The sequence below is a fragment of the Syngnathoides biaculeatus genome, chromosome 18 (assembly GCF_019802595.1).
Source record: "Syngnathoides biaculeatus isolate LvHL_M chromosome 18, ASM1980259v1, whole genome shotgun sequence".
In the NCBI taxonomy this organism is placed as follows: domain Eukaryota; kingdom Metazoa; phylum Chordata; class Actinopteri; order Syngnathiformes; family Syngnathidae; genus Syngnathoides; species Syngnathoides biaculeatus.
The window spans coordinates 14,569,751-14,597,165 of NC_084657.1; the positions used below are offsets into that span (position 1 = coordinate 14,569,751).

Consider the following 27,415-nt stretch of genomic DNA (forward strand, 5'->3'; position numbering starts at 1 on the left):
TTTAAAAAAAAGTCTTCGTTAATGTAAGGGGTCTGAAAAAAGTAAAATTTAGTTAAATTGGCTTTACAATGTTTTCAATTACACGGAATGTAGTCTTTAAAAAGTCAGAAGAAATATAAAATTTGATGGAAAGGCCATAAAAAGTTTTTAAGTAGATTGATAAGGCCTTGTTTTGAAATTGATGAAGTGGGACTAGAAAAAGTGATCATTTTGATTTAAAAAAAAAAAAAAAAAATTGGAATGGAAAAGGCCATTTAAAAAGTTGTGAACTGGTTTTGGTGAAATTAAAAACAATTCTCAAGCCTTTCATTTGATGTTTTCTGAGAAAAGTTTTGAAATTGATGGAGGGAGATTTAAAAACGTGTAATTATTTTACATTTGACGGATGTTGCATAAGAAAATGATAACGTAGTTGCTAAGTTGTTTTTGGAAATCAAGAGGAAACAACAAATTCAACAAAGAGAAGAGTCCAGTTGCCTCGATTGATTGCTAATTACTCTGATCTAGAGCATCAACACAGAAAAAAATAATAAAACAGTTTTTGGCAAACACATGATTATTATGACAGTAAGATAAAAACAACTTTGCCAATTAAGCTGTTAGGCTAACAATTTGATGGTGTCCTTTAAAAAAAACTTTTTAGATTTGCCTTCCTTAAATCTGCAGTTAGCCTATTTTTGAGCAGCTTTCTGACCGACTAATTTTAGTGGTCATTTATTTAAATTCCTCTTTTCTTTTCCTCTGTTTGTTGTTGTCTTTTGGTTGTTGTCATGTCTGTTTTTGCATGTGCAGACTTCTAAGACTAGTGCCAGCAGTGTAAGTTTGCTTCCTTCCTTTCCACTCTCTTTTCCAACCTTTTCCATCAGCGAGGTGGACCCAATCAATGAATTTTGCTGTTACAATTTCCATGATTTTCCGATGGGGAATACCATTCGCCCTTCTGCTGGACCTCTGAGATTTCGCTGTTATCCCGTATTCGTTATTCCTCTACGCCGTTTATATGTACGTTTTAAAGAGGAGGATGGGAGCGGCCACGAAAGGCGAGGAGGTGACGCCCGTGCCAGGGGGAGGTGGCGAGGGGGGTGAGGTGGGTAAATTGGAGGAAAAAACAAAACAAAAGACCACTGAATGATGTCACCATTAGAGGAGTCCCCAGCACTCCTGTCTCCTCACCCCCCCCACCCCCCCCCACACACACACACCTTAAACACTTGTGTGTGCACTTTCTCTTTGCTCACCGGAGACGTGTGTGTGATTGACACATGGATGATTGCACTGATGGTTCACACGCATGTGCACATCCTCACTCCTGGAACCTGCAAACGGCGGGTGGGCAAAACACTGCCCGCGGGCCACATTGTCGAGAGTCCTGTAATTTGGTGCGTTATTTTGAGCTGATTTTTTTTTTTCCTCCTTAAGTTCTCAAATCAAAATTGATGTGTTCATTTATCGAAATAAATAATTTGATTTGTTGTTATGAAAATAAATAGTCGAGAAATAAGCCAAATCAAATGGTGCTTAATAAATAGTTAAGTTCAAAATTAGAATGAAATATCATTTTGCTATTGAAATGAACTAATTTACATAAACTCAAAAGAATATTAAGTGTGAATGAATTAGTATTTTACTATTAAAATAAACCATTTGGTAAAGCACAAAAATATTACAAAAATAAAACATCTCATTTTTACTAAATGAAACAATTGCGTTAATTAATTATAATGGAATGAATTAAAAAAAATTATATTGAAAGAAACAATTTCATACAAAACAAATACTACAATTCACTTTTTAAAAATTATTTGGTTAATTATGACTACCTTATTAATATCCATCCATTTTCTTAGCCGCTTATCCTCTTAAGGGTCACTAAAGTGCCACAGCCTACCCCAGTTGTCATGGGGTAGGAGTTGGGGTAAACCCTGAATTGGTTGCCAGACCAATTCCTGGGCACGTGGACACAGGCAACGGTTGCACTCACAATCACACCTTTGGGCAATTTAGTGTGTCCAATTAATGTTGCATGTCTTTGGGATGTGGGAGAAAACCGGAGTGCCTGGAGAAAATCCCCAAACATGCAAACTCCACACAGGCGGGGCTGGGATTCAAACCCTGGCTCTCAGAACTGTGAGGCCAACACTCTAACCAGTTGCGTCACCATGCCGCCCCACCTTATCAATAATACTATTTTAGAAAACGATCCATTTGACATTGTAACTTTTTAGATTTGACCTCACCTATGAATGACCTGGCCCATCTATTCCTTTTCAAAATCAAACGCGACCCTCGAGCACAAACGTTTGCCCGCCCGTGCGACCAGCAGTGACGCCGCCTTCACCGTGCACGTGCGTGCGTTCCCACCCACGCAGACGGAGCTGGAGAACATCGAGGCGACGCAGGGCATGTCGTCGGAGACGGCCGTCACCTTCCTGTCGCGGCTGATGGCCATGGTGGACGTGCTGGTGTTCGCCAGCTCGCTCAACTTCAGCGAGATCGAGGCCGAGAAGAACATGTCCTCCGGCGGCCTCATGAGGCAGTGCCTGAGACTGGGTGAGAGAACTCTTTAGGCCGCCGTTAAATTGTGTACAGAATGAATCAACTGCAGATATTCAAACATAGCGACCTACATTTTGGTCATTTCTCCATTTATTGTGACCCGTGTTGGCCATTTGGTTTCACTTTACTTGTCGTTGCGTGCGTTTGTGGCAGTGTGCTGCGTGGCGGTGAGGAACTGCCTGGAGTGCCGCCAGCGGCAGCGGGACCGCAACTGCAAGTCTTCTTTGCCCAGCAGCAAGTCGCAGGACACCCTGCACGCCAGCGCAGCCCCCAGCAAGGTGGCGCACTTGTCTCTCATTATTTCACACATGCGCACACACACTTCAACAAGAAAACCGTGTATGTCCGCTTTTTTATTAACCCTCTCTGGAACAAATTAAAATTTTGCAGAGAGAAAAATCTGATATTTTCAGAGAATGATACTCTGGACTTAAAATGTTTTATTATATTAAACCTTGTTGCAAATTTGCAACCCCTGCCCGGAAAGGGTTCAAAATCTTTCAAAATATATTATAGTGAGTATCTTGCTGATGAGTATGAAGCAAAATCCATTTTGAAAAATAAGACGGGAATAAAGAAATATACATGAATACAACATGGGGCAAATAACTAAGTTGAAAACAAAATGGGAACAAAATTAAAATGAAAGTGAATAAATTGAGTAGCAAAAGGGACAAAAAAATATTGGGAAAAATGACTCAAACAAAAATCTAATAAATAGGGAACTTATTGATTTAGATACATTATCGATTTATATATATATATGTATATACAACATTAATTGGACAATCTAAATTGCCCCTATATATATATATATATATATATATATTATATATATATATATATATATATATACAACATTAATTGGACAATCTAAATTGCCCCTAGGTGTGATTGTGAGTGTGACTGTCTCAATGTGCTCTGCGATTGGCTGGCAACCAGTTCAGGGTGTAACCCGTTTCCTGCCCCTTGACAACTGGGATAGGCTCCAGCGCTTCTGCGACCCTCGTGAGGATCAGCGGCAAAGAAAATGGATGGATGGATGGATATATACACACACGCATGTGCAAAATATAGTGTGTATACGTTCTGTTGGTGTAGAAAACTTACAAAACTCGAAGGGAGAATAAAATTAAAGTTAAAAAATAATACATGAAAATAAATGGAACTACAGGAAACGGGCAAAAATAAATGATTAAATTCCAGGTTCTTTTTTTTCTCCACCCTGAAATGACGGCCTTTCAGTTCATTTAATTACTAAATCATTAATTTTCAAAGGTTCTTGAAAAGATTCACTGACAAAATAACATTACCCAATTTTCTTTGTAGGTCTTTGTAAATAATTTGAGAGAAGTTAATGCCGTTCAATGGCAATATTATGCACAAATGAGCTGTCACATGACACTGAATTGTGTTAATTTGGCTGGATATTCCGACTAAACTATTCAAAGCTAAAGCCAGGTTTACGGTACAGTAATTACAGTAATTGGACGTGCGGGATTTCTATCAAACAACGACAACACGCATGACATCGTAGTTGACCCTCTGTGTTTGTGGTCCACGTTCAGCAGGACCCGGACCGCCTGCTGCAGGACGTGGACATCAACCGGCTGCGTGCGGTGGTTTTTAGAGACGTGGTAAGCGTGTCGCGTTGGCCACAACACACCTCGCTGCATGTGACTGATTATTGTGATTGGTGCCCCCCCTCCGCCATTGCAGGATGACAGCAAGCAAGCTCAATTTCTGGCTCTGGCCGTGGTCTACTTCATCTCGGTGCTGATGGTTTCTAAGTACCGAGACATTCTGGAACCTCAGCGGGAGATCAGCAGGTCCACCAGCCTGTCCGGACGTAGCATCCGACACGAGATTAACTCGCCCACCAGCACAGGTGATTTTTTTTTTTTTTTTTTTTTTTTTTATGTTCAAGCAGCTAGCTATATTTCGGATATGAAAACATAATACAATGGTGCCTTGAGTTACAAGTTACATTTGTTCTGTGCTTGTAAAAAAAAATACAAATATGTCAAATCTAAAAAGTTACAAATGGATCATTTTTGAAATGGTATTATTTGTAAGGTGAGCAGCAGGGTAACTGAACTGAATCTATTTCCACCATGCAGTACTCAAACAAGGTCTTGTATCTCAAAAAACCTCAGGACACTTGTAACTCAAGGCACCACTGTACTATCAATTATTATACACATCCAAAATCTATAATCTAGACGGTTCAAAGATGCGTATCAGTGACGACAGTGGACAGTCCCTTTGCTTCTATTATTTAATTCTATTTACTGTAATTTCCGGCCTATAAGCCATGACTTTTTCCACACGCTTTCAACCATGCGGTTTATGCGGCGATGCGGCTTATATGTGCATTTTTTTCTAATGGCCGTAAGGGGGCACTCGAGCGGAAAAGGTTAGAGTGAGATTGGTAGAATATGTGCCGAGGAAGTGACTTTTACCAGTCTGGTCCTGTTAGCGCTGCGCTAGCGTGTTACTGCCCTGTCTCAGTGATTTTTACCAGTTTTTTTTTTTTTTTTAACTGGCCCTGTTAGCGCAACGGTGCTAGCATTAGCGTGGCGGCGCCAGCGTTAAACTCACTGCGTACCGTCTTTCTTTGTAAATGTCTCGTTTATCAATGTGGGGACTTGCGGCTTTTACACATGCGTACGTATGTACCAAATGGTATTTCCTTTACAAATGTGCTGCTTGAGGCTTATAACCAGGTGCACTCAGTAGGCCGGGAATTACGGTAATATCCAAGTTGAGCGTCAGTCACCACAGAGTTGGCTTTTCAAAAACTCTGTTCTGTACCTGCAGGTTAAAGTTGAACATGAGTCACTGCAGCTAATTGAATTTTGATGCAGAAAAATTGTACATGTAGAAGAAACGAGCTGTTGAATCGTTGTCCACGGTCTTGACCGAGGCACAACGTTGACAAATCTACAGAAAAGTGGTGAATATTTTGATGATTTCGTCCTTGCGTCACTAGAGCACCCATCCTCAGCCTTCTCCGACCGCGACAAGCAGACGCCCACCCCCGTGGACGACTCCCCCCGCGCCGGCCTGCCCCACACGGACTCTGGCATCGGCGAGGAGGGCCACGCGAGCGGCTCCCTAAACGGCTCCGAGATGGGCTTGGGGCTCGGCCTGGGCCTTGTCGGGCGGGAGACGGACAGGGACCGGGATCGGGACGTGGGCGGCGGGCAGGCAGATCTGCTATGCAGTCTCTCGGACATCAGGAGGTCACAGGAGAGCCTTCTGGACTCCCCCCACAACCCGAACGCCGGACAGGCGCCCCCTTCATCCATTTCCAGCATAAGCCAGACCAATAAAGGCATCAACGTCAAGGTAACGCACAGGCCTCAAGTTCACAGCTAAGTCAAGTAGTACATTTGAGATAAACTAAAGTAACTACACTCTCAAAATATACAGAATTACTGACACACTAAAGCTCTGTGTAAAATGCTTCCATACTTTATGTAAAAACTGTCAAATAATGCAAATTTACTAGCTTTGATCCCCCAGGTAGCGAAATACTGAACATAATCCTACTGACGCGCTAACTTGACCAGCCTGGGAACTGCACTCCATTCGCTCGAGCACTCGACTGTTTTATGTTTTTGTTTTTTTTTTTGTTCCTGCTCCAAACTCGACTCTCTTCCCATTTGACTGCCATTTTCATGTTCTACACCAAAGTCTGAAGGGTTGTGTGACCCCGAAGCTCCGAGAGAAATATTTACACGTTTTAACGGTTCAAACATGATGACAGATTAAGTAACTGATCGCAAGGTAAGTCTTGTTTAGTATACGGATTTACTGACGCGCTAACTTCACCAGCCTGGGGACTGTTACTCTATTTAGTCTTATCGTCTGGCGTGGTTCAGAAAGTTTTCTTGTTTTCCATTTTTTTTAATTCAGTTCCTGCAAACCGAAACTAAATTCTTCCTTATTTACTTTGCTGTATGCAGCAGTCTGGCCAGGTAGTAATGCTTCTCTATTTTCTCTCGTACTGTAATTTTGTCGTACACATCGACGTTATGTTTTGTTTTTTTTTTTTAGTGTGTGGGCCAATTTTCTTTTCTTGTTTAGTTCCCGTTTTGTGTTCGACTGGAGACTGTTGAGGCAGCCAACGTGCCGCGGAACCAGATGTTCCGATGGTCTAATTTCGGTACCTCTTGAAAACAAAGTTGGAAAAAGCACCAAATGTAGTTCTTTTGTTGAATTCCTGTTTCAGGTTCTGCTGCAGCACTGAAGGAATTGCACCCTCTGCCGGTGATGATAGCAAGTTCCATTCTTAAACTTAACATTTAGCTATGTCTCCTATTCAGGAGATCTTGAAGAGCCTGGTGGCAGCGCCGTTGGACGGCGGCGAGTCGGGCCAAGAGTCCGGCCCGACGCCGTACTACCCCGATCCCGCCTTGAAAACCCACCCAATGCTGCCCATGCAGTTCCACTCTTTTGACAGGTTGGTTTCTGTACCACTTGGGCTGTCAGCCTTCAACAAATCTATACTCTTTTTGGACGTCCACCATTATCAAGTCATCAATAGTAACCACTCAGTCGGTCGGTTGCACAGGAGTGTCGTTGTTCCTGTGAAAAAGCCGCCGCCCGGCAGCCTGTCTGTCAACACGGTGGGCACCCCCACCACCGGGGGCGCCGCCACGGCGGCCAGCACGCCGAACATCTTCGCTGCTGCCACGGCCACGCCCAAGAGCATGATCAACACCACAGGTGACGGATCACGTCTGTACATACTGTATACGCACACACACGAATTGTGGAGCTAAAAGCGCCTTTGCGCTGAGAACTGGCAAAAGTGCGACACCACACAGAATGTTAATGGGCAGATACATTTGACATTATGTGAGTCAGACGTGCGGTGATGTGCATCCGCGGCACATAATGGAGCTTCCTCACTGGCTCATTCTGTATTGATCGCTATGCTGTCTGCACTAACCGCAGCAAAGAAAGGAGCGAGGCCCATTAGAGGCACAGGAGCCGCGTCTCCAAATTCTATCAGAATGTGGTTTATTGATTTTTACCTTTTCTTTTTTTTTTTAAATTTAGTCATTTAGTTGTTTTTTTTAACTGATTTTGTTTCTTCTATACTTAGTGGCTGGTTTAATTTTTGTTTTATAATCAGCTGCTATTATTTTTTTTACATTATTTAATTTGTTTAGTTGCTTATTTAAATAGTATTTTTTTCCAATTGGCTACAGTTATCCAAAGTGTTTTTATTCATACAGTATACATATATAATGTCCATGTGTATGGATATTTGTGTCTGTATTATATGTATACATATGATTTAGTTAGGTTTTATTAGTTTTTTCAGTCATCTTTATTTATACATTTTTTTTTATTTTTTCAAAGCACATTTTTTTTCTTATTTTAAATATTTTTTCAGCTTTTTTTAAAACTTGTTTTGTTCGTATGATTAACTGGTATTCATATTTTTTTCAAAATCAGCCACAGTCCTAGATTTTTTTAATAGTATTTTTTCATTTATTTTATATTTCTTTCAAAACTGTCTTTGATTGATTTTAAGCTGTTTATTTTTTTCTGTGATTTTTAATTATATTCTTTTTTTTTCAAACAGCATGATTTTACTTTGAAGTTTTTACGTATTTAATCATTTTTTTATTAGCTGCATTAATGTAAAAATATTGATATATTCAATTCTTCTACAAAATTATTTTTCTTTCTTACTAAGATGCTGGCATCGATCAGAATCCTCGCATCTCAGAGTGAATGGTCAATAATTTCTAAAAATAGGGTCCGGCCGACCTTTCCGATAGTTATTGATTTTATTTTCAATCCTTTTTAACCAGTGAGCTCCCGTCTAATATTGACTACTTTGTTCCCTCCATGATCTTCCTTTCCTACCCTTCCTTTTTGTCCGCCCGTCTCGTCCAGGCGCAACAGACTCGGCGTCCTCCTCGTCATCTTCATCGTCCTCATTTGTGAACGGCGCCACTAGCAAGAATCTACCCGCCGTCCAGACGGTGGCGCCCATGCCTGAAGACACTGTAGAGAACATGAGGTCAGAAAACAAAACCTTCAACCTCCCCCCAATTCTCCCCCCCCCCCCCCCCTTCATCGTATCCTCGTATGGCTTCAGTTTTGTTGACTTCCTGCTTCACTGCCCTTGCTTCTCTCATTGGTCCTCATTATCATCCACAGATAGCCCCGCCCCCAGACATGTTGTCAAATTTTAGGCTAATTGAAGTCATGGAAACATTCTGTCAAGTTTGCACATTGGTTGCCAATCAATCACATGCCGTTTACTCATTTTAAGTCACCATTTTGTGATGTCACATATTAGCCCCTAGGTCAACACTTAAGTTTACCATGGGTCATCATTGCGTGATGTTTTTTCCCACCATTGGTCTACATTCAGTCACGTTACGTTTGCCTGTTAAGTCAACATTCTGGGATGGCAGGTTTCCCCACAATTCAGCATTCTGTATCATACCATGACGCATTCTTTGCTCCCTTGAAACGTGCCATATGCATCTAAAGTTAATTATGATAATTATTGTAATATTTCTGATTAAATATCCCCCATAAGTGTGATTTGTTTGAGAAAAAAAAAGTGCTTAAATTAGAACCCATCAACGCTGAGTTTCTTCTCTTTAGTTGGTGCTGTAGCACAAGAATTTCTTTTGGGGGGGGGGTTAATGTCCACGCACATCCCTTAATCAGTCTGTGTGTGTGTGTGTGTACACGTGTGTTTGTGTTGCAGTGCCTATTGTGAGGTGGCGCAGTGTGCGTTGCGCAGCGGTCAGACACCCCCTGAGCTCAAGTCTTTTAGCTCTCTGGCAGGCTTCCAGGCTGCCCCCCGAGATGCGGGACAGTGTTTTAGGCAAGGAATACGCTCCAGCATGTACCCTCCGTAGCCCTCCCGTGGTCCCACCCACCCGCCCACCTTCACACACACAAACAAAAGTGCTTCAGAAGCCAAATAATGGTGCCTTGACTTACGAGTGCTCCAACTTTAAAGCTGGCTGATTTCTCTTTTTTTTTCTCCTTTATGTTTTGAGTAAAAATATGACATAAGTGTACACGTAACCGTCGGACTTCGCCGCTAAGAGGCAACGGCAAACTCTTAAATTGCGTATCTTTGAACAACATAAAGATGACAGTGTTCTCTTGAATCATCAAATCTGTCGTATGTTTGTATGCATTATACTGCCCCTTAGTGGCCAAGGCACGTACCCCAGAAGGAATCCCACAAGGTGCATTGAATAAATATTAGTACTGCATTTTTTTACATGTTACAATTTTAGGTGGTTTTTTTTTGGAAAGGATTAATGACATTTCAGTTTATTCCATTGGAAAAATCTGAAAATTTGACATATAAGTGATTTGAGTTACACTTGTAAATAACGTTAGCATTGTCTTTATAGCCATAAAATTTCCTGAATTTTGAGCTAAAGTTGTAGCAGTTTTAGTCCAGACTTAAGAGGTGGTAGTACAGAATATTTCCGTGTGTGTCTTTCTTTCTTGTTTTGCCTCATCCCCCACCCCGCATGTTCGACGCCTTTGCGTCGCCGGTGGGCTAACGCGGTTTCCTCGCCATGTGTCCCCCCAACCCTCCTTCCTGCAGCATCACCACCAAGCTGGAGCGAGCTCTGGAGAAGGTGGCGCCGCTGCTGAGGGAAATCTTTGTGGACTTTGCGCCCTTCCTGTCCCGCACGCTGCTGGGGAGTCATGGGCAGGAGTTGCTCATTGAAGGTACAGGTGCTGTACAACAAACCTTATTACTATACGCGTCTGTCGTCACAAGAGCCACCGTGTCCGCACACAGTCTTGAGTGGAAAAAGTGATTGGAAAGGTGGATGAATAAGTGATTGGTAAATGGGTGGACACGTGAGTGAGTGAGTGTGTTTGGTTGTCTTCGACCTGGCTGCGTCACTCATTCACCAAGCAGCTACGACGTGCTGTCTTTGAATCTAGCATCCGCTAATGCTAACTTGATATGATTATTATCTTTAATTACAATTTTTGTTGATGATCCTTAAATCTGTGTTCGACTGTTCCTGCTGCACACCTGCTTTTTGGCGTCCTGTTCTTGTCCTCCACTGCCGGCACGTCCCTGTCTTCTGTTCTTCCTCAATTTTTCCTCCTCTCTTCCTCTTCTGATCTTGTTTGTTTTGTCTCCTCCGTCGCATGCTTTTTATAAACGCTTTCAATTTGGACATCTGCTGATGGTATTTTGGGTCTTCTGGCGCAATATACGTGTGCCTGTGTGTACGTGTGAGATCAGAAAGACTTCTGACTGAGTGTCTCCACGCTCTTCCAGGTCTGGTGTGTATGAAGTCCAGCACGTCGGTGGTGGAGCTCGTCATGCTGCTCTGCTCTCAGGTCAGTTTTTGCGGAAAATCCAATTGCTCACAGGTCCTTTCCTAAGCATTGGTCTAAGGCCAGTTTTCTATCCAGGCATGAGTCCTTCGCGTTTATTGATTTGCGCTGCAGCGCATTGCAGATGGAACACAATATGTGTTCTTCAAGACAATTTTCCTGGGCCGCAGACACCATTGGGGAGTAAAAAATGCTTCTTCACTCATTCCGTAAAACACAAACTAAAGCTAAACTACAGCTAAAATGCCATAAATAATGAATGAATGAATACGTAAGTAAGTAAGTAAATAAATATATAAATAAATATAAATGTGGATTTTTTTCCTACTTTTTCCAATGTTTTTTTTCCCCTTTTTCCCGTAGTATTTTCCCCAAAATATATATATATTTGTTACCTAAATAGTGTCATATATAGTAGGAATTACAGTGTGATACTTTTTTTTCCCTAACCCTCCAGAAAAAATTCTGGAAAAATACAGCCCTTACCTAAAAAAAAAAACCCCAAAAAAACATTATTTTCGGGACATACTTTTAATTTAGATGATATGATTTTTGTGTGTGTGTGTATATATATATATATAGCGAGAGAGAGACAGAGAGAGAGAGAGAGAGAGAGAGAGAGAGAGAGAGAGAAATCCTTCCTTTGATGAATGCTTTTAATCTGAAAATACGTTTTACACCGTATTTATAGCGAAACTAAAATTTTAAAATGTACTTGTCCACCATGAACCATGTGACTTCTCCCAGACAATCAGCAAAAGAAACTACAATATTAATGAAATCTGATTCATCAAGTGTGACTATTATGATCATTTGTGATGGGTACGTTATTGAAAATATACTCTTTCATAATAATCATGGAAAATGGAACCATCTTTAAACATGATCAAGAGGGAATAAATATCTTCTGTCTCCTGATGTTCAACAATAACATAATGAAAAGATTGACTTTCTTTGTAAAGGTCTCATTCGCGTTGAGTTATTGCGTAGACCGAAAAGGAACTTACCTCCAGTCATTTTGCTCTTTTTCTTCTAGAAAAGTGCTGTTGGTGTTCCAATTATTGTCTTTAAGTTCCTCCATGTTCTTGTCTGGAGCTCCATTCCCGTTTGGTCCATCAGGGAACGTCAGGCTGTGCCTTTCGCCTCCCTCCTCCTCCCTCGCTCCTCCTCCCCCGTGTAGTGTTACCCGGGCGTGCTCGGGCCTTCCGACCATTAGAGGCCCAGGAGAGGAAACCCAAGCCCAGATATCGATCACGTAACGGGAGATGCTCTACCTCATGTGTCCTTGGAGGCCCAAAAAGCTCCATTAGCATGAGGCTAATGTGCGCTGCTCATGGCTTTTAGCAGCTTCCTCCTCGACAGCCTCTCTGCGGTGACGCCCTAACAGCAGCACTAGTTCGTTGTAAGATGGAAATGAGCGTTTGTTGTGTTTTAGGAATGGCAGAATTCTATCCAGAAGAACGCGGGACTGGCTTTCATTGAGCTCATCAATGAAGGAAGGTAACAACAGTCAAGGTCATACTCAAAAATGGCATTTATATATATATATATATATATATATATATATATATATATATATATATATATATATATATATATATATTTTTTTTTTTTAAATCACATTTAGTAGAGTCTTCACATACATTTAGGGTTGTTTTTTTTTTTTTTTACTCAGTTAGAAAAGGATTACTTTTAATGCAACTATATTCTCACAAGAAATTTTTTCTTGCTTTTTTTCCTGTACATATTCCCTTTCTGTCCTTAAAAAAAACCTTGTATTTGAAAATACAACTTAATTCTTAAATTAGATACTGATATATATCATTTTTTTAGAATATATACACTTTTTTTTTCTTGAAAGACAACTTTATTTGGCTAATATTACTACTTTTTTCCTCTCAGTGTGACTATTCTAAGATATCAATTTTTTTTTCTTTGTTAAAAAAAAAAAATTATATAGTTTCTAATCTAAGAAAATGTAAATTTTAATTTGGAATTTTATTACTGTGAGATTACAATTTTTCCAACTTTAATCTGGTATTCACACAATTTTTTTCTCACCTTTTTCTTCATCATATAATTTTCTTTTTGTTAAGTACTTCCCTAATACTACTAAAGAATATACTGCTGAATGAGCTTATCAATAACTGCTTAGAGTCTGAAGTGTGTGCATTCGTGCACGTGTTTTGTCAGACTGCTGTGTCACGCCATGAAGGATCACATCGTGCGCGTCGCCAACGAGGCAGAGTTCATCTTGAACCGCCAGCGAGCCGAAGATGTGCACAAGCATGCCGAGTTTGAGGTACGCGCGAACATCTGTCCTTGTCGCCCGTGCTGTGTATTTACTAGAGATGTCTGTGATGCTAATGTTAACAAGAAATGTTTCAAAAAATGAAAACGAATAGCTTTTTATCATGAAAAAAAATCCCTTTTTCTATACATTTTTTTTCTCATGAATAAATGCTATTTATTTTTTAATAATTCTGGAAAAATTTTATCTTTAAAAAATACTCCTTTTCATCTTGCAGAAAATTCTGGGAAAATACACCTATTCATCTTGAGTATGTTTGTAAGGATATTTGACTTTTCCTGGAAGAAAATATTCATTTTATCTGAAAAAAAACCAGAAGAAGAGTAAGGAGTTTTAATGTTGGAAAAAAAAATTTAGAAAGGAAAGATTTACTCTCACAAAATCAGACTTTTCTGTAAGAAAATATGACTTTTTATCTGGAAAGGTAACGTGCATCATACCCCCCCCCCCATCCTCCTAATTTCAAATATCCATGTATCCATTTTCCGGGCCGCTTATCCTCACAAGGGTCACGGGAGTGCCGGACCACATCCCAGCTTTCATCTTGCATGAGGCGGGGTACACCCTGAGCTGGTTGCCAACCAATCGCAGGGCACATAGAAACAAAGAACGATTCGCACCCAACAATCAAATGTTTTTGCAGTCAAACTGCGCTCAGTACGCGGCTGACCGCCGCGAAGAGGAGAAGATGTGCGACCACCTGATCAGCGCCGCTAAGCACCGAGACCACGTGACCGCTAACCAGCTCAAGCAGAAGATCCTCAACATCCTGACCAATAAGCATGGAGCTTGGGGCACCATGTCGCAGAGGTCAGTGCCTCATAAGATGTTTATCTTTCTTCAATATCGTATATGTACCCATTTTCTGCCCAAAAAGACTAGAAAAATGCAACTTCATTCTCCCTCCGTCGCAACTTCATTGAATCAACTTTGACCTCAGGGTCACTATCAGGCCTCCTTTTTTTTTGGCCCTTGTCTCTTGCAGCCAATTGCACGACTTCTGGCGTCTGGACTACTGGGAGGACGACCTGCGCAGGAGGAGGAGATTCGTGAGAAACGCCTTCGGGTCCACGCACGCCGACGTGGCGCTCAAATGTCTCGACGACTACGGTGAGTTTTTGTGTTTTTTAACGTGTCAAAGTTTGAAGGTCAACGTTCAACGTCAAACACAACAAACGCAAAATGACACAAACTTTTCTGCAATTTTTATCCAATCATCTCCAAACTTGGTGAACATCGAGAAGCTACATACCCGATTATGAGACTTGATTCGTAATTTGAACTAAAATCGAACAAACCGCATTACGTCATGCATCAAGTGATGCCTCTTGGTGAGAATCTTCCTGATCTGTGATTTTTATGTTGATACATATCATACGGTGAGGTAACAATTCGAAAACCTGTCTTTCAAATGGATCAGGTCTCGTAACAATTTTTTTTTAAATCCATTTGAAATAAGCGACATCTAATCACGAAACAGATTACATTACATTAAGTCCGTACAGGACAAGGATTTAATTTTTAATACAATATTCAAATGTGTTTCTTAAACTTGAAAATGTGACTCCTAAAAATTTAATATCTATTTGCCACAAACTACATTTAGTTGTCCTGGTGAAGGTAATTATTTTTTTTAAAAAGCAATCAAACAACAAAATAAAGACGATAATGTTACACCAAAAATCTTTTTTTAAATAATGTATTTATTTTTTGTTAAAAAAATGTGTGTTCACGTGGCATAAGACATCAAATCAAAGGTGAGGTCTTCCGAAATCTGCGAGTAATTTATTAATATGTCCTTTTAGAATGATGTAAAACCTCAAAAGACATTTTTTTAAACCATAAATATGATCTGTCACGAGGTTAAAAATCTATTTGCGGCGAACGTCACCAAGTCAAATTAGGTGCCGTGGTGAGTGCTTTCCAGATCCGTAATCATTTTTTTCCCATAGATCTTTACATCATGACATCTTGAAAAAATGTCTGTCTCTCGCGCTGTTCATGACTTTGGCCACGTGCACGAGCTTCTCACGCGTCACGTCTTCCTGAACCAGGCACGGAGGACGAAGAGGAGGGCGTCAAGTCAAAGAAGACCTTCCGGAGCCACTCAGTGGTGGCGCAGAACCCGGAGGCGGAGCTGATGCTGGAGGGCGACGACGACGCCGTCAGTCTGCTGCAGGAGAAAGAGATCGACAACCTCGCAGGTGAGACCGCGGCGGCGGTCGGGCCTTCGCTCGTTTTCAGCGGCCTCTGGTGACTGGACTGTCTTTTATGTCTAGTGCCTTTCCGCCCGCGACTTTTTACGTCCAGAGGCAAGTTGTCGGTTTCAAGTGTAAGCAGACTAACAGTAGAAGATATGATAATTAACACAGTTAATCACACAAGTGACAATCAAGCCATTCATTAATCAATTAAATAAATCCAGTTGATATTAAAAACACCCAATTTTTACATTTTTAATTAAATTTTTGATTTTTTTTTTTTAAAGGCAAAATTTTTCTTTAAAAAAAAGTTTTTAGCACTGATTTGCACAAGTATCACAAAACAAATTTCCCTAATATTAATCAAAACCCACAGTGAAGGTGAACTGAGCTATTATTTGAATCTAAATTTTACGACATCGCCCCCTGCAGGCCCCGTGGTGCTAAGCACGCCGGCGCAGCTCGTCGCCCCGGTGGTCGTGGCCCGCGGCACGCTCTCCATCACTACCACCGAGATCTACTTTGAGGTGGAAGAAGACGACCCCGCCTTCAAGAAGGCCGACGCTAAGGCAAGGATGCGCAAACGCGAACCCGCGTTGCTGCGATGTTGTCATCGTCGGCCTCTCTCGGGTCTGCAGGTGCTGGGCTACTCGGAGGGTCTGCACGGGAAGTGGATGTTCAGCGAGATCCGAGCCGTGTTCTCCAGACGCTACCTCCTCCACAACACTGGTCTGGAGGTTTTCATGGCCAACAGAAGTAAGATAGCATTTTCGGGCGTTGCGCAGACATTTCAGCCGTTTCACGATTACAATTGTCACCTTTCTCGCCAGCGTCGGTGATGTTCAACTTCCCCGACCAGGCCACGGTCAAGCGGGTGGTCTACAGTCTCCCGCGGGTGGGCGTCGGAACCAGCTACGGTCTGCCTCAGGCCAGGTACCTGCAGGCTGTAAATGGCCCACCGACATTGTTGTTCTTTCACCGCTGATGTTTGTTTGTGTTGTGCGCGTAGACGGATCTCGCTGGCCACGCCCCGTCAGCTCTTCAAATCTTCCAACATGACGCAGCGTTGGCAGCGCAGGGAGATCTCCAATTTTGAGTACCTCATGTTCCTCAACACCATTGCAGGTTAGCAGCTAGCAACCTAGCATAGTGTTGTTTTTTTTTTTTTTTGTGTAAACATCAGGCAATTTAGAGTATTCAAAGAAAATAGCCCATTTGTTTTTATAAACATTAAGCTTTAATACGTGTTTTCGGAAAGAACAAAGACAATTTCAGATGGTAAATGAACCTACGTACTTGTTTTTCCAGAAACATCGGACAGTGCGGGTCTTTAGCGCAGCTCTTGCCTATGTTTCCGTAGAGTTCTTCAATAGGTTGAAGAAACGTTTGTCAAAGACAATTTTACATCTTCAAAGACCAAACAAGTGCAAGTATTCTGTGATTTCCTGAAGAAAAGTTTGGAAAGAAAAAGATTTTGCTAATGTCTGAGACAATTTGAAGACTTCAAAGAAAGCCTAAACGTAAAATTTTGTCATTCACATCAAAGACACTGTTAAGCCTTTGATAAATCTCACATGCGTGTTTTGGGATACACCGAAAACAAAACAAAACGTAACGTTTGTAATCTTCAGTGACAACTAACATTACTTAGTACTGGTTTTTCATAAATATCCAAAATTTGCATTTGTATAGTCTAGATAATTGTGCATAAGGCGCACTGGTTTATGGACGCATCATATTAACATATTAACTTTCTAACGAAGGCCATAGCGATACTTCAATCTTCTCTCGAAAGCTCTTTCATGACAATCACTAATGAGCCTCACGTGATGTCGGCGTCCACAGGGAGGACGTACAATGACCTGAACCAGTACCCCGTCTTCCCCTGGGTGCTGACCAACTACGATTCGGAGGAGCTGGATCTCACGTTGCCCGGGAACTTCCGAGACCTTTCCAAGGTTGAGGCGCTCGCACTGTTTCACACAATTCCGTGATGGAAACTCATTAGCTGTGAAATGTCACAAAGTCCTGCGTGCATAACCTGTACTGCAGATGATGTTATTACCACGAAACCGTGGCGAAAATGGCACGGGAAGTTTGGCGTGTTGGTTTGAAGCAGCCATTTTGGGCTCATTTTGGTCTTTTCCGAATCACCCAAAAGCCGATTTCACTTGCAACATAAACTTCGGTCGGCTTGTCTATAGACCCACAAAAAAAAAAAAAAAAAAAGTCTTAAGAAGTTAGAGTAATTTTGACCAAGACTGACTCATCCTTGGATTTTTATGATTGCTGCCATATTGAGGATTCACATGTTAGACAGATGGATAATTTTTAAATCACAAAAACATTTACGCTTTGTTTTTTTCTGTGTAGTCGGGGTATGGCAAAATTTCCCGATGCGCTGTAAAACGCGAAAACGGGACACAAAATTTGGTTGGTATGTCAAACATGAGTGAATCCACAAAGGTCTGAAGAAGCCACGCCCAAAGAACGGATTCAGCGGCGCCCCCACAGGCACAAACGGGTAACCGTACTTCATATTGACTTTTTAAATTATTTTTTTACATTCGCTGGTGTCTCGCAGCCCATCGGCGCTCTGAACCCCAAGCGGGCCGCGTTCTACGCCGAGCGCTACGAGACGTGGGAAGATGACAGCGCGCCGCCCGACCACTACGCCACCCTCTACTCCACGGCGCGCTCTACCCTCATGTGGATGCTCAGAATAGTGAGTTACAGCAAAAGGGGCGGCGGTTCAAGAATTCACCTACTTGTCTCAAGAGTTAAGAGTCAGGTCAAAGTCCTGAAGAATACCAAGCGAAAACCGAGTCAAGTCTTTCATCATTTTTAGCCGAGCATGTCCCACGTTCTAAAATTGGTGACTTAAGTCTGTACTAGTCTAGTCAAGTACAACCGTCACGTGTGTTTATGTCCTCAGGAGCCCTTCACCACCTTCTTCCTCAACGCCAACGACGGCAAGTTCGACCACGCGGACCGAACTTTTTCGGGCATCGGCCGCTCGTGGAGGAACTGCCAGCGGGACACGGCGGACGTGACTGTGAGACGCCCGGTCGAACCGTCCGCTCGGTCAGGTCCACCGTCTCATGCCGCCGCTGTGGTTCTCCAGGAGCTGATCCCGGAGTTTTACTACCTGCCGGAGATGTTCGTCAACAGCAACGAGTACGAGCTGGGCGTGCGCGACGACGGGCTGCCGGTGTGCGACGTGGAGCTGCCCGTCTGGGCCAAGAAACCTGAAGACTTTGTGCGCATCAATCGCATGGTGAGCCGGACTTTATAGTAAATGTAGCGTAGAGCGTCACGCGGTGGCGGCGTCTTAAAGCCGTCTTTCGCGCTGATCGTTTAGGCGCTGGAAAGCGAGTTCGTGTCGTGCCAGCTCCACCAGTGGATCGACCTGATCTTCGGATACAAGCAGCGGGGCCCCGAGGCCGTGCGGGCTCTCAACGTCTTCAACTTCCTGTCCTACGAGGGCGGTGTCAACCTGGACAACCTGGACGCGGGGCAGCGGGAGGTCGGCAGATGGGTCGCCGCAACCCCGTCGAGGCTCGGACGAGCCGGCGACTGACCTTTTTTTTTTTTTTTTTTTTGGGACGTTTGCGTCCGTGCAGGTGATGGAGGCGCAGATTGAGGCGTGCGGGCAGATCCCATCGCAGCTGCTCATCGAGCCGCACCCGCCCCGATCCTCCGCCATGCACCTGGTGAGACGCGCACATCTGCCTTGCCTTTTTTAAAACCGAGCGACTTCCCCCTGTTGAGTTTCAATGACGTCTTGCGGAAGTAGCTGGGATGATTTTGTTGTTAAACGTTGACACTGAGATTATTTTCGTGTTGGGGCAAACACGCTCTTCATTTTGAAACATTTTCTCTATATCAGTGCAACACAACTGTTGATTTTTTTATTATTTTTTTTAACAATAAATGAAGTTGCTGGGATCAAAGGAGACCAGCACAAATGTTCAATTCAATGTGACAGAGATGAATTTCCCCGATTAAATTTGAGAATCCTCTTAGTTTTGAATGATGTCATTGAGATTATTTGAATTTGCAAAGTTCAAATGGTTTCCTGTCACCAACTGGCTTTCTTCAGACTTTCGGACTGCGTTTTCCTGTTTGTGTCTCATGTGGACGCTTGAAACCTTTGCTTCAGAAGCCTTTTCAATGCCTTTGTTGTTGTTTAGCCTCTCTGCTTCCTCCATGTTGACCCAATCCCTTGGTCCTTGGTGTGCACCCGCCGTTGATCCTTGCCTCCCACTAATCTTGCCTTTTTTTTCCCCCCGCCCCTCCTCCATCCCTCCCTGGTTCTGTCTCCTCCTCCATTTCCATCCCCCTCGTCTTCCTCCTTGCTCTCTCTGTCTGTCTGTCTCACCAGTGTTTCCTTCCTCAGAGTCCTCTGATGTTTAAGGATCAGATGCAGCAAGACGTGATCATGGTGCTCAAGTTCCCGTCCAACTCTCCCGTCACACACGTGGCCGCCAACACGCTGCCTCACCTTAGCATCCCCGCCGCCGTCACAGTCACATGTAGCCGCCTGTTCGCCGTCAACCGCTGGCACAACACCGTCGGTCAGTCCGTCTTCCCGTCTGCACTAGATTTACAAAGCTACGTATATTTATCAGGACAGATCAAGCCAGAAGTTTACATACACTGTGCAAAATCACACATTTCGATTTTTTTTTTTTTTTTTTTTTGTCCAATCAGATTAAACCTCTCCTGTTTCAGGTCAGTCGGGATCACGAAAATTAATGATTTTGTTAAATGTCACATTAATGACAGAGAGAATTTCTTTGAGAATGATTTTCTTGGAGGTCAAAAGTTTAGATGCATTTCCTTTGAATTGCATGACTCGGCGGACCATTTTGGGTAACCGTCCACCATCCTGGCCCGTTCCTCCCGACAGAACTGGTGTAACTGAGTCAGGTTTCTCGTCTGCCTTGCTCGCACACCCCTTTTCAGATCTGCGTACAAATTTTCGATGGGATCATGGTGTTGTGCTGACCACTCCAAGATATTGACTTTAATATTGGCTTAATATCTCCATGTAATGTTCTTTATTCATGATGCCATCTTTTTTTTATGGAGCGCTCCAGTTCTTCCTGGACATGATGCAGCCACCTACATGATTCACAGTTGGTTAGGTGTTCTCGGGTCTCACCCTTTCCAGATGTGACGTTGACTTTTTGCAAACTGTAATCTGTCTTTTTTTACTTTAGGAGTAATTGCTACATTCTGGATAAGTGGCCTTTCAGCCCATATGCAGGAGTGCAGGACTCGTTTCACTGTGGATAAGAACACTTTTTTTTTTTTTTTTTTTTTTTTTTACCAGGTTCATCCAGCATCTTCACAGGGTCTTTGGGTTTTGTTCTGGGGTTGATTTGCAGATTTCGGACCAAAACATGTTCATCTCTGGGAAACGTAGCCCGTGGATGGACGTTCTAATATTTATACTTTTGTATAATTGTTCGAACAGATGAATGTGGCGAATTCAAGCATCTGGAAATTGCACCCAAGGATGAGCCTGATTTGTGTACCTCCACGATTCTTTCTCTGATTTCCAGGCTGATTTATTTTGATTTTCCCAGGATTTCAAAAAAAGGATGCAAAATGTGGCCTTAAATGCATCCCAGATGTGCCGATGATTAACTCATAAGTTGTCAGTTAACCTATCAGGAGCTTCCAAAGCCATGACCTCATCTGGGCTTCCCAAAAGAACTAGTACATTTTGTATATGTTAACTTTTGACCTCGAAGTAAATAATATAAACTTCTCGAAGTTCTGTCTCTCTCTCTTTTCTCTCACATTTAACAAAATTAAATATTTCTGGTGATCTGATTGGACTTCAGACAGGGAGACACAAAAAATGAAATGTGTGTTTTCGCACAGTTGATGTAAACTTCTGCCTTCAACTGTCGTTTTACAGAAGACATTCAATTGTATAGTGGAGTTGTAAACTTGCAATTTTTTTGTTTTGTTTAATATTGTTCAAGAGGGATCCTCTTGAGTCCAATTCTATCTTTCAAGTTATGGAAAGCATGCCAAATGTTATTCTTGAACGTGTCAGTCATTTGGTGTTTTTCCACTGAAAATGTATCATTCTAGATATTTCAGTCAAGTAGACAAGCCAAATATTATTCCTGGTTGGACTAGTATGATATATCATAAATATATATCATTTTCAAAATATAAATATCATTTTTGTTTCCAACTATTCATGTTGTAGATGAGAGAGATATTGATCTGGAGTACAATCCTATCGTTCGAATAGATCCCGACATCGCTTTTGACAAAAATAGTCATTCTGGCTCATCCAAACTTCGTCGTAGATGAGGCAAAAAATCTTACGTTATTATTGAAATGTGTTGTGTTGGACCGCTTCCAGGTTTGCGAGGTGCACCGGGATATTCCTTGGAGCAGGCTCACCACCTCCCCATCGAGATGGACCCTCTCATAGGTCAGAGTGCTGCTTCTTCTTGTATTCAGCCTATCAGACGAGAGCATGTCTTGAAAGGATGTCAGGAAGTGGTGAGTTAAGTATCCGCGCGGTTCTTTCCAGCCAACAACTCTGGTACCAACAAGCGTCAGATCACGGACCTGGTGGACCAGAGCATCCAGATCAACACGCACTGTTTCGTGGTGACGGCCGACAACCGCTACATCCTGGTGTGCGGCTTCTGGGACAAGAGCTTCCGGGTCTACTCCACCGAAACCGGTACGACCCGTCGGAGGCCGCGGGTTCCGGACCGTCCCGCTGAACCTTTTGCCGTTCTAACACAGGGAAGCTGACCCAGATCGTGTTCGGCCACTGGGATGTGGTGACGTGTCTGGCCCGTTCTGAGTCCTACATCGGGGGTGACTGCTACATCGTGTCGGGCTCCCGAGACGCCACTCTTCTTCTGTGGTACTGGAGCGGCCGGCATCACATCATCGGGGACAACCCTAACAATAGTAAGTGCTTGATTGTAGACGCCGAAAGGGTCTTGACTAGAAACAGAACACAGCGTATTTTTTACTTTTTTTTTAACTGCAGGTGACTATCCCGCCCCCCGAGCCGTCCTGACGGGGCACGACCACGAGGTGGTGTGCGTGTCCGTTTGTGCTGAACTGGGGTTAGTCATCAGCGGGGCCAAAGGTTAGACAAATATCCTTCTTGAATCGTACCGCAGGGTTCTCGTTAAGAATCATTCATTATCTACCGCTTTTCCGGGTGGGGTCGCGGGGGAAGTAGCTTCAGCAGGGATACCCAGACTTCCCTTTTTCCCAGTCACTTCTTGCAACTCTTCCGGAGGGATCCCGAGGCGTTCCCAAGCCAGCCGAGAGACATAGTCCCTCCCGGCGTGTCCTGGGTCGTCCTCGGGGTCTCTTTCCCGTGGGACATGCCCGGAACACCTCACCAGGGAGGCATCCGAATCAGATGCCCCAGCCACCTCATCTGGCTCCTCTCAATGCGGAGGAGCGGCGGCCCGACACTGAGCCCCTCCCGGAAGTACCGAGGAGCTTCTCACCCTATCTCGAAGGGAGAAGCCGGACACCCCTGTGGAGGAAACTCATTTCGACCGCTCGTATTCGGGATCTTGTTCTTTCAGTCAGGACTCTAGTTAAGATGTTTATTCCAAATATTGTTCTTGAACCAGAATGTATTTTCCCAAGAGAACCAAAAAGTGCTCTTGACACCAATTGTTTGATTATAGATGAGCCATCCATTGTTAAAATACGTCATATTGTCCTTGAATTACCTTGTAGGGGTCTGGTCTGATGTTGTTCTTGATGTGATCCAGATCGGGCGAATATCGGTCCGAATTTTTTTTTACGTCCAGATGAACCAAATAACATTGTTGAATCCCATCATAGTTCTAGAAGATTGTCAAAAGTTCATTAAAGATGAGCCCGATAGAATTTTGAATTACGTCACAGACCTCTAGAAGAGACAAAAACCGTTCTCGAATGGCATCGTCTCACACTAAATAATCCAATTATGGCTCTTCGACCGTATCGAATCATTATCCATGAGCCAAACGACGCTGTTATTTCTGTGTAATGCAGGATTCTAGCGGATGATCTGAAACAAGCTGTCGCTCCACATAACCGTTTGTCACCTTTTTATTGGATCCGTTTTGTATCCTTAGTGAGCCAAATGCCATTTGTGAATCCCATCATATCGTCGACGGTTAAGCATTCTCGAAGAACTGATTGAATCGCTCTCCAGGCCGCCGTGATTGCGTCTAAAAGTGTGTCTCGCGACTCCTTAGAGGGTCCGTGCCTGGTGCACACCATCACGGGGGACCTCCTGAGGGCCCTGGAGGGCCCCGAGCTGTGCCAGCAGCCTCGTCTGATCTCGGTGTCCAGCGAGGGCCACTGCATCATCTACTACGAGCGAGGGCGCTTCTGCAACTTCAGCATCAACGGCAAGCTGCTGGCTCAGATGGAAGTCAACGACTCCACGCGGGTGAGCCTAAACATCTTTCGTCATGTTTTGGATGAATTATATCTCCGAGCCTACCGCGTATCTTTTTTGAATTTCTTCACCTGGTGTGGTGTCATTCTCGAAGACTCTCATGAAAATAAATTTTGCTCTTCAATCGCATTTGCTGAACCAAATTTGATCATTCCGGGTGAGGCAAATGTCGTTCTCAAATTTAATTTCGCAAATATCGGATTGGGGGGGGGGCACGGTAGAGCGTTGGCCTTGCAGTTCTGAGGACGCAGGTTCAATCCCGGCCCCGCCTGTGTGGAGTTTGCATGTTCTCCCCCTGCCTGAGTGGGTTTTCTCCGGGCACTCCGGTTTCCTCCCACATCCCAAAAATATGCAACATTAATTGGACACTCAAAATTGCCCCTAGGTGTGATTGCAAGTGCGGCTGATTGTTCTCGATGTGCCGTGCGATTGGCTGGCGACCAGTTCAGGGTGTACCCCGCCTCCTGCCCGTTGACAGCTGGGAGAGGCTTCAGCACTCCCTGGTACCCTCGTGAGGATAAGCGGCAAAGAAAATGGATGGATGGAAGGGAACATCGTATTGTACGAGAATTGAAATGTACGGTTTTGGATGAGCCCCTGTAAGCTCGTTTCAACCCCGCCAGGCCATCCTGCTGAGCAGTGACGGGCAGAACCTGGTGACGGGCGGCGACAACGGTGTGGTGGAAGTCTGGCAGGCCTGCGACTTCAAGCAACTCTACATCTACCCGGGATGCGACGCCGGCATCCGCGCCATGGACCTGTCGCACGACCAGAGGTAACCACGGCGACCCCGCCTTCCCTGAGCCATGTTGCTGTGGAAACTCAGAAACTGGGTGGCAGTTGACACGGAAGATGTTGCTATAGAGCTCGTGCACGTGACGTCACCGTTTTCACGGCGCCATATCGCCGGTCAAACAGAGCTGCTCGACATTGAACAGGAGGAAAATATTTCCAATGCCCGAGACCTGTCGTGCTGTTGGTTGTCACAACGGACGAGACAGATATTCAAAGAGATCATTCTATGGAATACCATCTGAAAAGACCAGAAAATATCGATGGATTCCGACAATTAAACGTGATGGATGGTGCCCGACCAAAATACACACACGCTTGTGTAGCGATCACTTCATTTCAGGTAGGAATTATTCTTCTCAATCTCATAATACCAAAAATTATTTATAGTATAATGCCAAGTTGGCCCATTTGAGAACAATCCGTATTTAAAAAAAAAGAAAATAAACCTGTCGCAGCAGAGAGATTAACGTGTGGCCGCAATCGCTTCCGTGTGCGTGCTGGGGAGACGATGCCGTCCTCTTTTTTTTTTTTTTTTTTTTTTTCAATCATAGTTAATGAATGAGAGTTTGTATGAGGCCATGGGTCATTTATTCAAATACTGGTATTTGTATTGAATATCAGGTGAAAAGATCGATGGTTAACGTTTGGCCGAACACACTTCCGCCGTTCACGAGCCGTCCACCCGTCACTATGTGGGATTTATTCCTGATGAGAGCAGATCCAGCAACAAAGTATTCATATGCATCCAGACTTTTATACACTTTCAAACTCTTCCGTGTAAATCTCGACGACTTACTCACCAGATCCACGTGTAGATCCAGTTGTCCAAGACAAGCCGAAGCGGATTAACAGTCCAATTTCTTATCAGTATTAAATACGGGTCCTCTATGCTGAGTTTATGTAATTTTTCCACGTACTGTCGTTTATTTTCACCTTCTAAATGTCTGACGGTATCGGACAAGACTCTGGGCGTCGTGCTCCAAGTCATATTTCTGTGTCGTCTCCAACTGACTTAGCATTGAGCAACGCTTAGCTTGACCTGCAATATGGCGACGTAAACAAAAGTCACGCCATTTTATGACGTAGGCGCACGAGCTCTATTGCCTACTAAATTGTTACTAGCAACAGTTGCCGAGGAGACTGTTGTTATTGCCACGGAAACACTTGCTGATAAGCGAACTGTTTCCATGGAAACTGTTACAACTGTTGCTATTGCTATGGAAACATTTGCCGGAAAAGATTGCCTGCTGTGTGGGATCAATGTCGCTAGGGAAGCTGTCACCAGACTTTATTTTTGTTTTTGTTTTTTCTGCCGTAGGACGCTTATCACCGGCATGGCGTCCGGCAGCATCGTGGCGTTCAACATCGACTTCAATCGCTGGCACTACGAGCATCAGAACCGCTACTGAGGCCGTGGGGAAAACGTCTCTCCGGGGTACACGAGAAGAAGACTTGAACTTCTTTTTTACCCCCCCTTCGACGGGATTGTGTGTACTGTCACGCACACACCTACACACACGCATATAACACGCATATAAACACCACAACACGCGCCCGAGCCCAAAGACGACGACACCCAACGCGGCGCGGATCGGTCGCCGGCGTTGGCGGGTCAGGTTTTGGGTTTTGGGTTTCGAGGTTGCGCTTTAACGCTTCAGTGAGCCGGACACTCTTTGCGGGGTGGTTTCTCTTCCTTTCACGTAGGGATTTGTAATCTTTTACTTTGGTGTGAATACGCCACAGCCTCCTTTGTTGCTTTTTTTTTTCTTTTTTTGTGGGTTTCCGACCTTTTAATTTATTGCTCCCATGTATCATAATGTGTAATAACAAAAACGGCAACCACAATGACGATGATGATGGTAAGAAGGTCGAGGATGGTTTTTTGTTTTTTTTTTTTTTGCCGGAGCTATTACCGTCCGGGTTGAAGACCCCCAGCCCCCGCCTCTTAAAAACCAACCTCCCACACGTTGATGATTTGTATTTCTTTTCTTTTTTTTTTTTTTTTCTACATTTGGTGATCGTCATGTCAAATATGTACATAAAATGTCTCTCTCGCTTTTTCCGGCCCATTTGGACACAAAAAGCTCATGTTATTTAAAAAGAATCCAATTTTTTTCAGTTTTTTTTTTTTTTTTTTTTTTTGGTATTTGCACTTTGCACCAATCACACGCTATTATTTATGATTAGGCTTTGTTTCCTATTCGGGGGGCTTGAGTTGTTATGTTTGCGATTCTTCTTACAATGGGCCAGGTTCTTTTGGTTCTCGTCCGGGGCCGGGATGAATTCTTTGTGCATCGATGTTTGTATTTAAACGCTCACGTGTGGAGATTTTACAGCAATATGATGACTAGCGTGCACACGCACGTAACTCTAGACACACACGCATATACACACACATACACAAACACGCACCACATATCCAAAAACCAACAGGCGAAGAAGAAAAAAAAAAAGGTGAAATATTTTTGGATCTATGAAACCCTTAAAAACTATTGTATTCATGTTTTATTGCAAAGATGTAAAATAAGACATGTGTGAGTTGGAAAAACATAAGAAAAATAAATTATGCAAAGAATTTAACGACTTGGCTTTTTGATTGAGGCATTACACGTGCCTGGTACTGCATTTTTGGGGACATTTTGATACAAAAGTGGAACAAAAAGTTTTTAAATCGTACATTTGGCCGCAAATGATCGTCTTTCTTGAAAAAAAATGTAACCG

General features: G+C 43.3%; 1 protein-coding gene across 11 annotated transcripts in view; it reads left to right on the forward strand.

Annotated features, from left to right (window-relative positions):
- nbeaa (neurobeachin a) overlaps positions 1–27,259 on the forward strand; it is a 77,670-nt gene extending 50,411 nt beyond the window's left edge. For 2 of the 11 annotated variants that reach the window (XM_061803161.1, XM_061803169.1), the window contains 35 exons: positions 793–816; positions 2,370–2,550; positions 2,710–2,834; positions 4,125–4,193; positions 4,276–4,444; positions 5,549–5,907; positions 6,888–7,024; positions 7,136–7,290; positions 8,476–8,602; positions 9,305–9,424; positions 10,169–10,302; positions 10,865–10,926; positions 12,359–12,423; positions 13,117–13,225; positions 13,878–14,044; positions 14,220–14,344; positions 15,289–15,438; positions 15,868–16,004; positions 16,074–16,191; positions 16,266–16,368; positions 16,445–16,560; positions 17,281–17,393; positions 18,020–18,160; positions 18,371–18,490; positions 18,560–18,712; positions 18,797–18,961; positions 19,059–19,148; positions 19,820–20,012; positions 21,827–21,898; positions 22,001–22,156; positions 22,222–22,392; positions 22,475–22,576; positions 23,694–23,890; positions 24,523–24,674; positions 26,013–27,259. In XM_061803161.1, the coding sequence (XP_061659145.1) occupies positions 793–816; positions 2,370–2,550; positions 2,710–2,834; positions 4,125–4,193; positions 4,276–4,444; positions 5,549–5,907; positions 6,888–7,024; positions 7,136–7,290; positions 8,476–8,602; positions 9,305–9,424; positions 10,169–10,302; positions 10,865–10,926; positions 12,359–12,423; positions 13,117–13,225; positions 13,878–14,044; positions 14,220–14,344; positions 15,289–15,438; positions 15,868–16,004; positions 16,074–16,191; positions 16,266–16,368; positions 16,445–16,560; positions 17,281–17,393; positions 18,020–18,160; positions 18,371–18,490; positions 18,560–18,712; positions 18,797–18,961; positions 19,059–19,148; positions 19,820–20,012; positions 21,827–21,898; positions 22,001–22,156; positions 22,222–22,392; positions 22,475–22,576; positions 23,694–23,890; positions 24,523–24,674; positions 26,013–26,103 (4,668 nt within the window). In that variant the 3' untranslated portion in view covers positions 26,104–27,259. Of the gene's footprint in view, positions 1–792; positions 817–1,015; positions 1,088–2,369; positions 2,551–2,709; positions 2,835–4,124; positions 4,194–4,275; positions 4,445–5,548; positions 5,908–6,887; positions 7,025–7,135; positions 7,291–8,475; positions 8,603–9,304; positions 9,425–10,168; positions 10,303–10,864; positions 10,927–12,358; positions 12,424–13,116; positions 13,226–13,877; positions 14,045–14,219; positions 14,345–15,288; positions 15,439–15,867; positions 16,005–16,073; positions 16,192–16,265; positions 16,369–16,444; positions 16,561–17,280; positions 17,394–18,019; positions 18,161–18,370; positions 18,491–18,559; positions 18,713–18,796; positions 18,962–19,058; positions 19,149–19,819; positions 20,013–21,826; positions 21,899–22,000; positions 22,157–22,221; positions 22,393–22,474; positions 22,577–23,693; positions 23,891–24,522; positions 24,675–26,012 lie in introns of all 11 variants that reach the window. The other 9 variants (XM_061803170.1, XM_061803164.1, XM_061803163.1 and 6 more) reach the window with 9 other exon arrangements.
- The last annotated feature ends 156 nt before the right edge of the window (positions 27,260–27,415 follow it).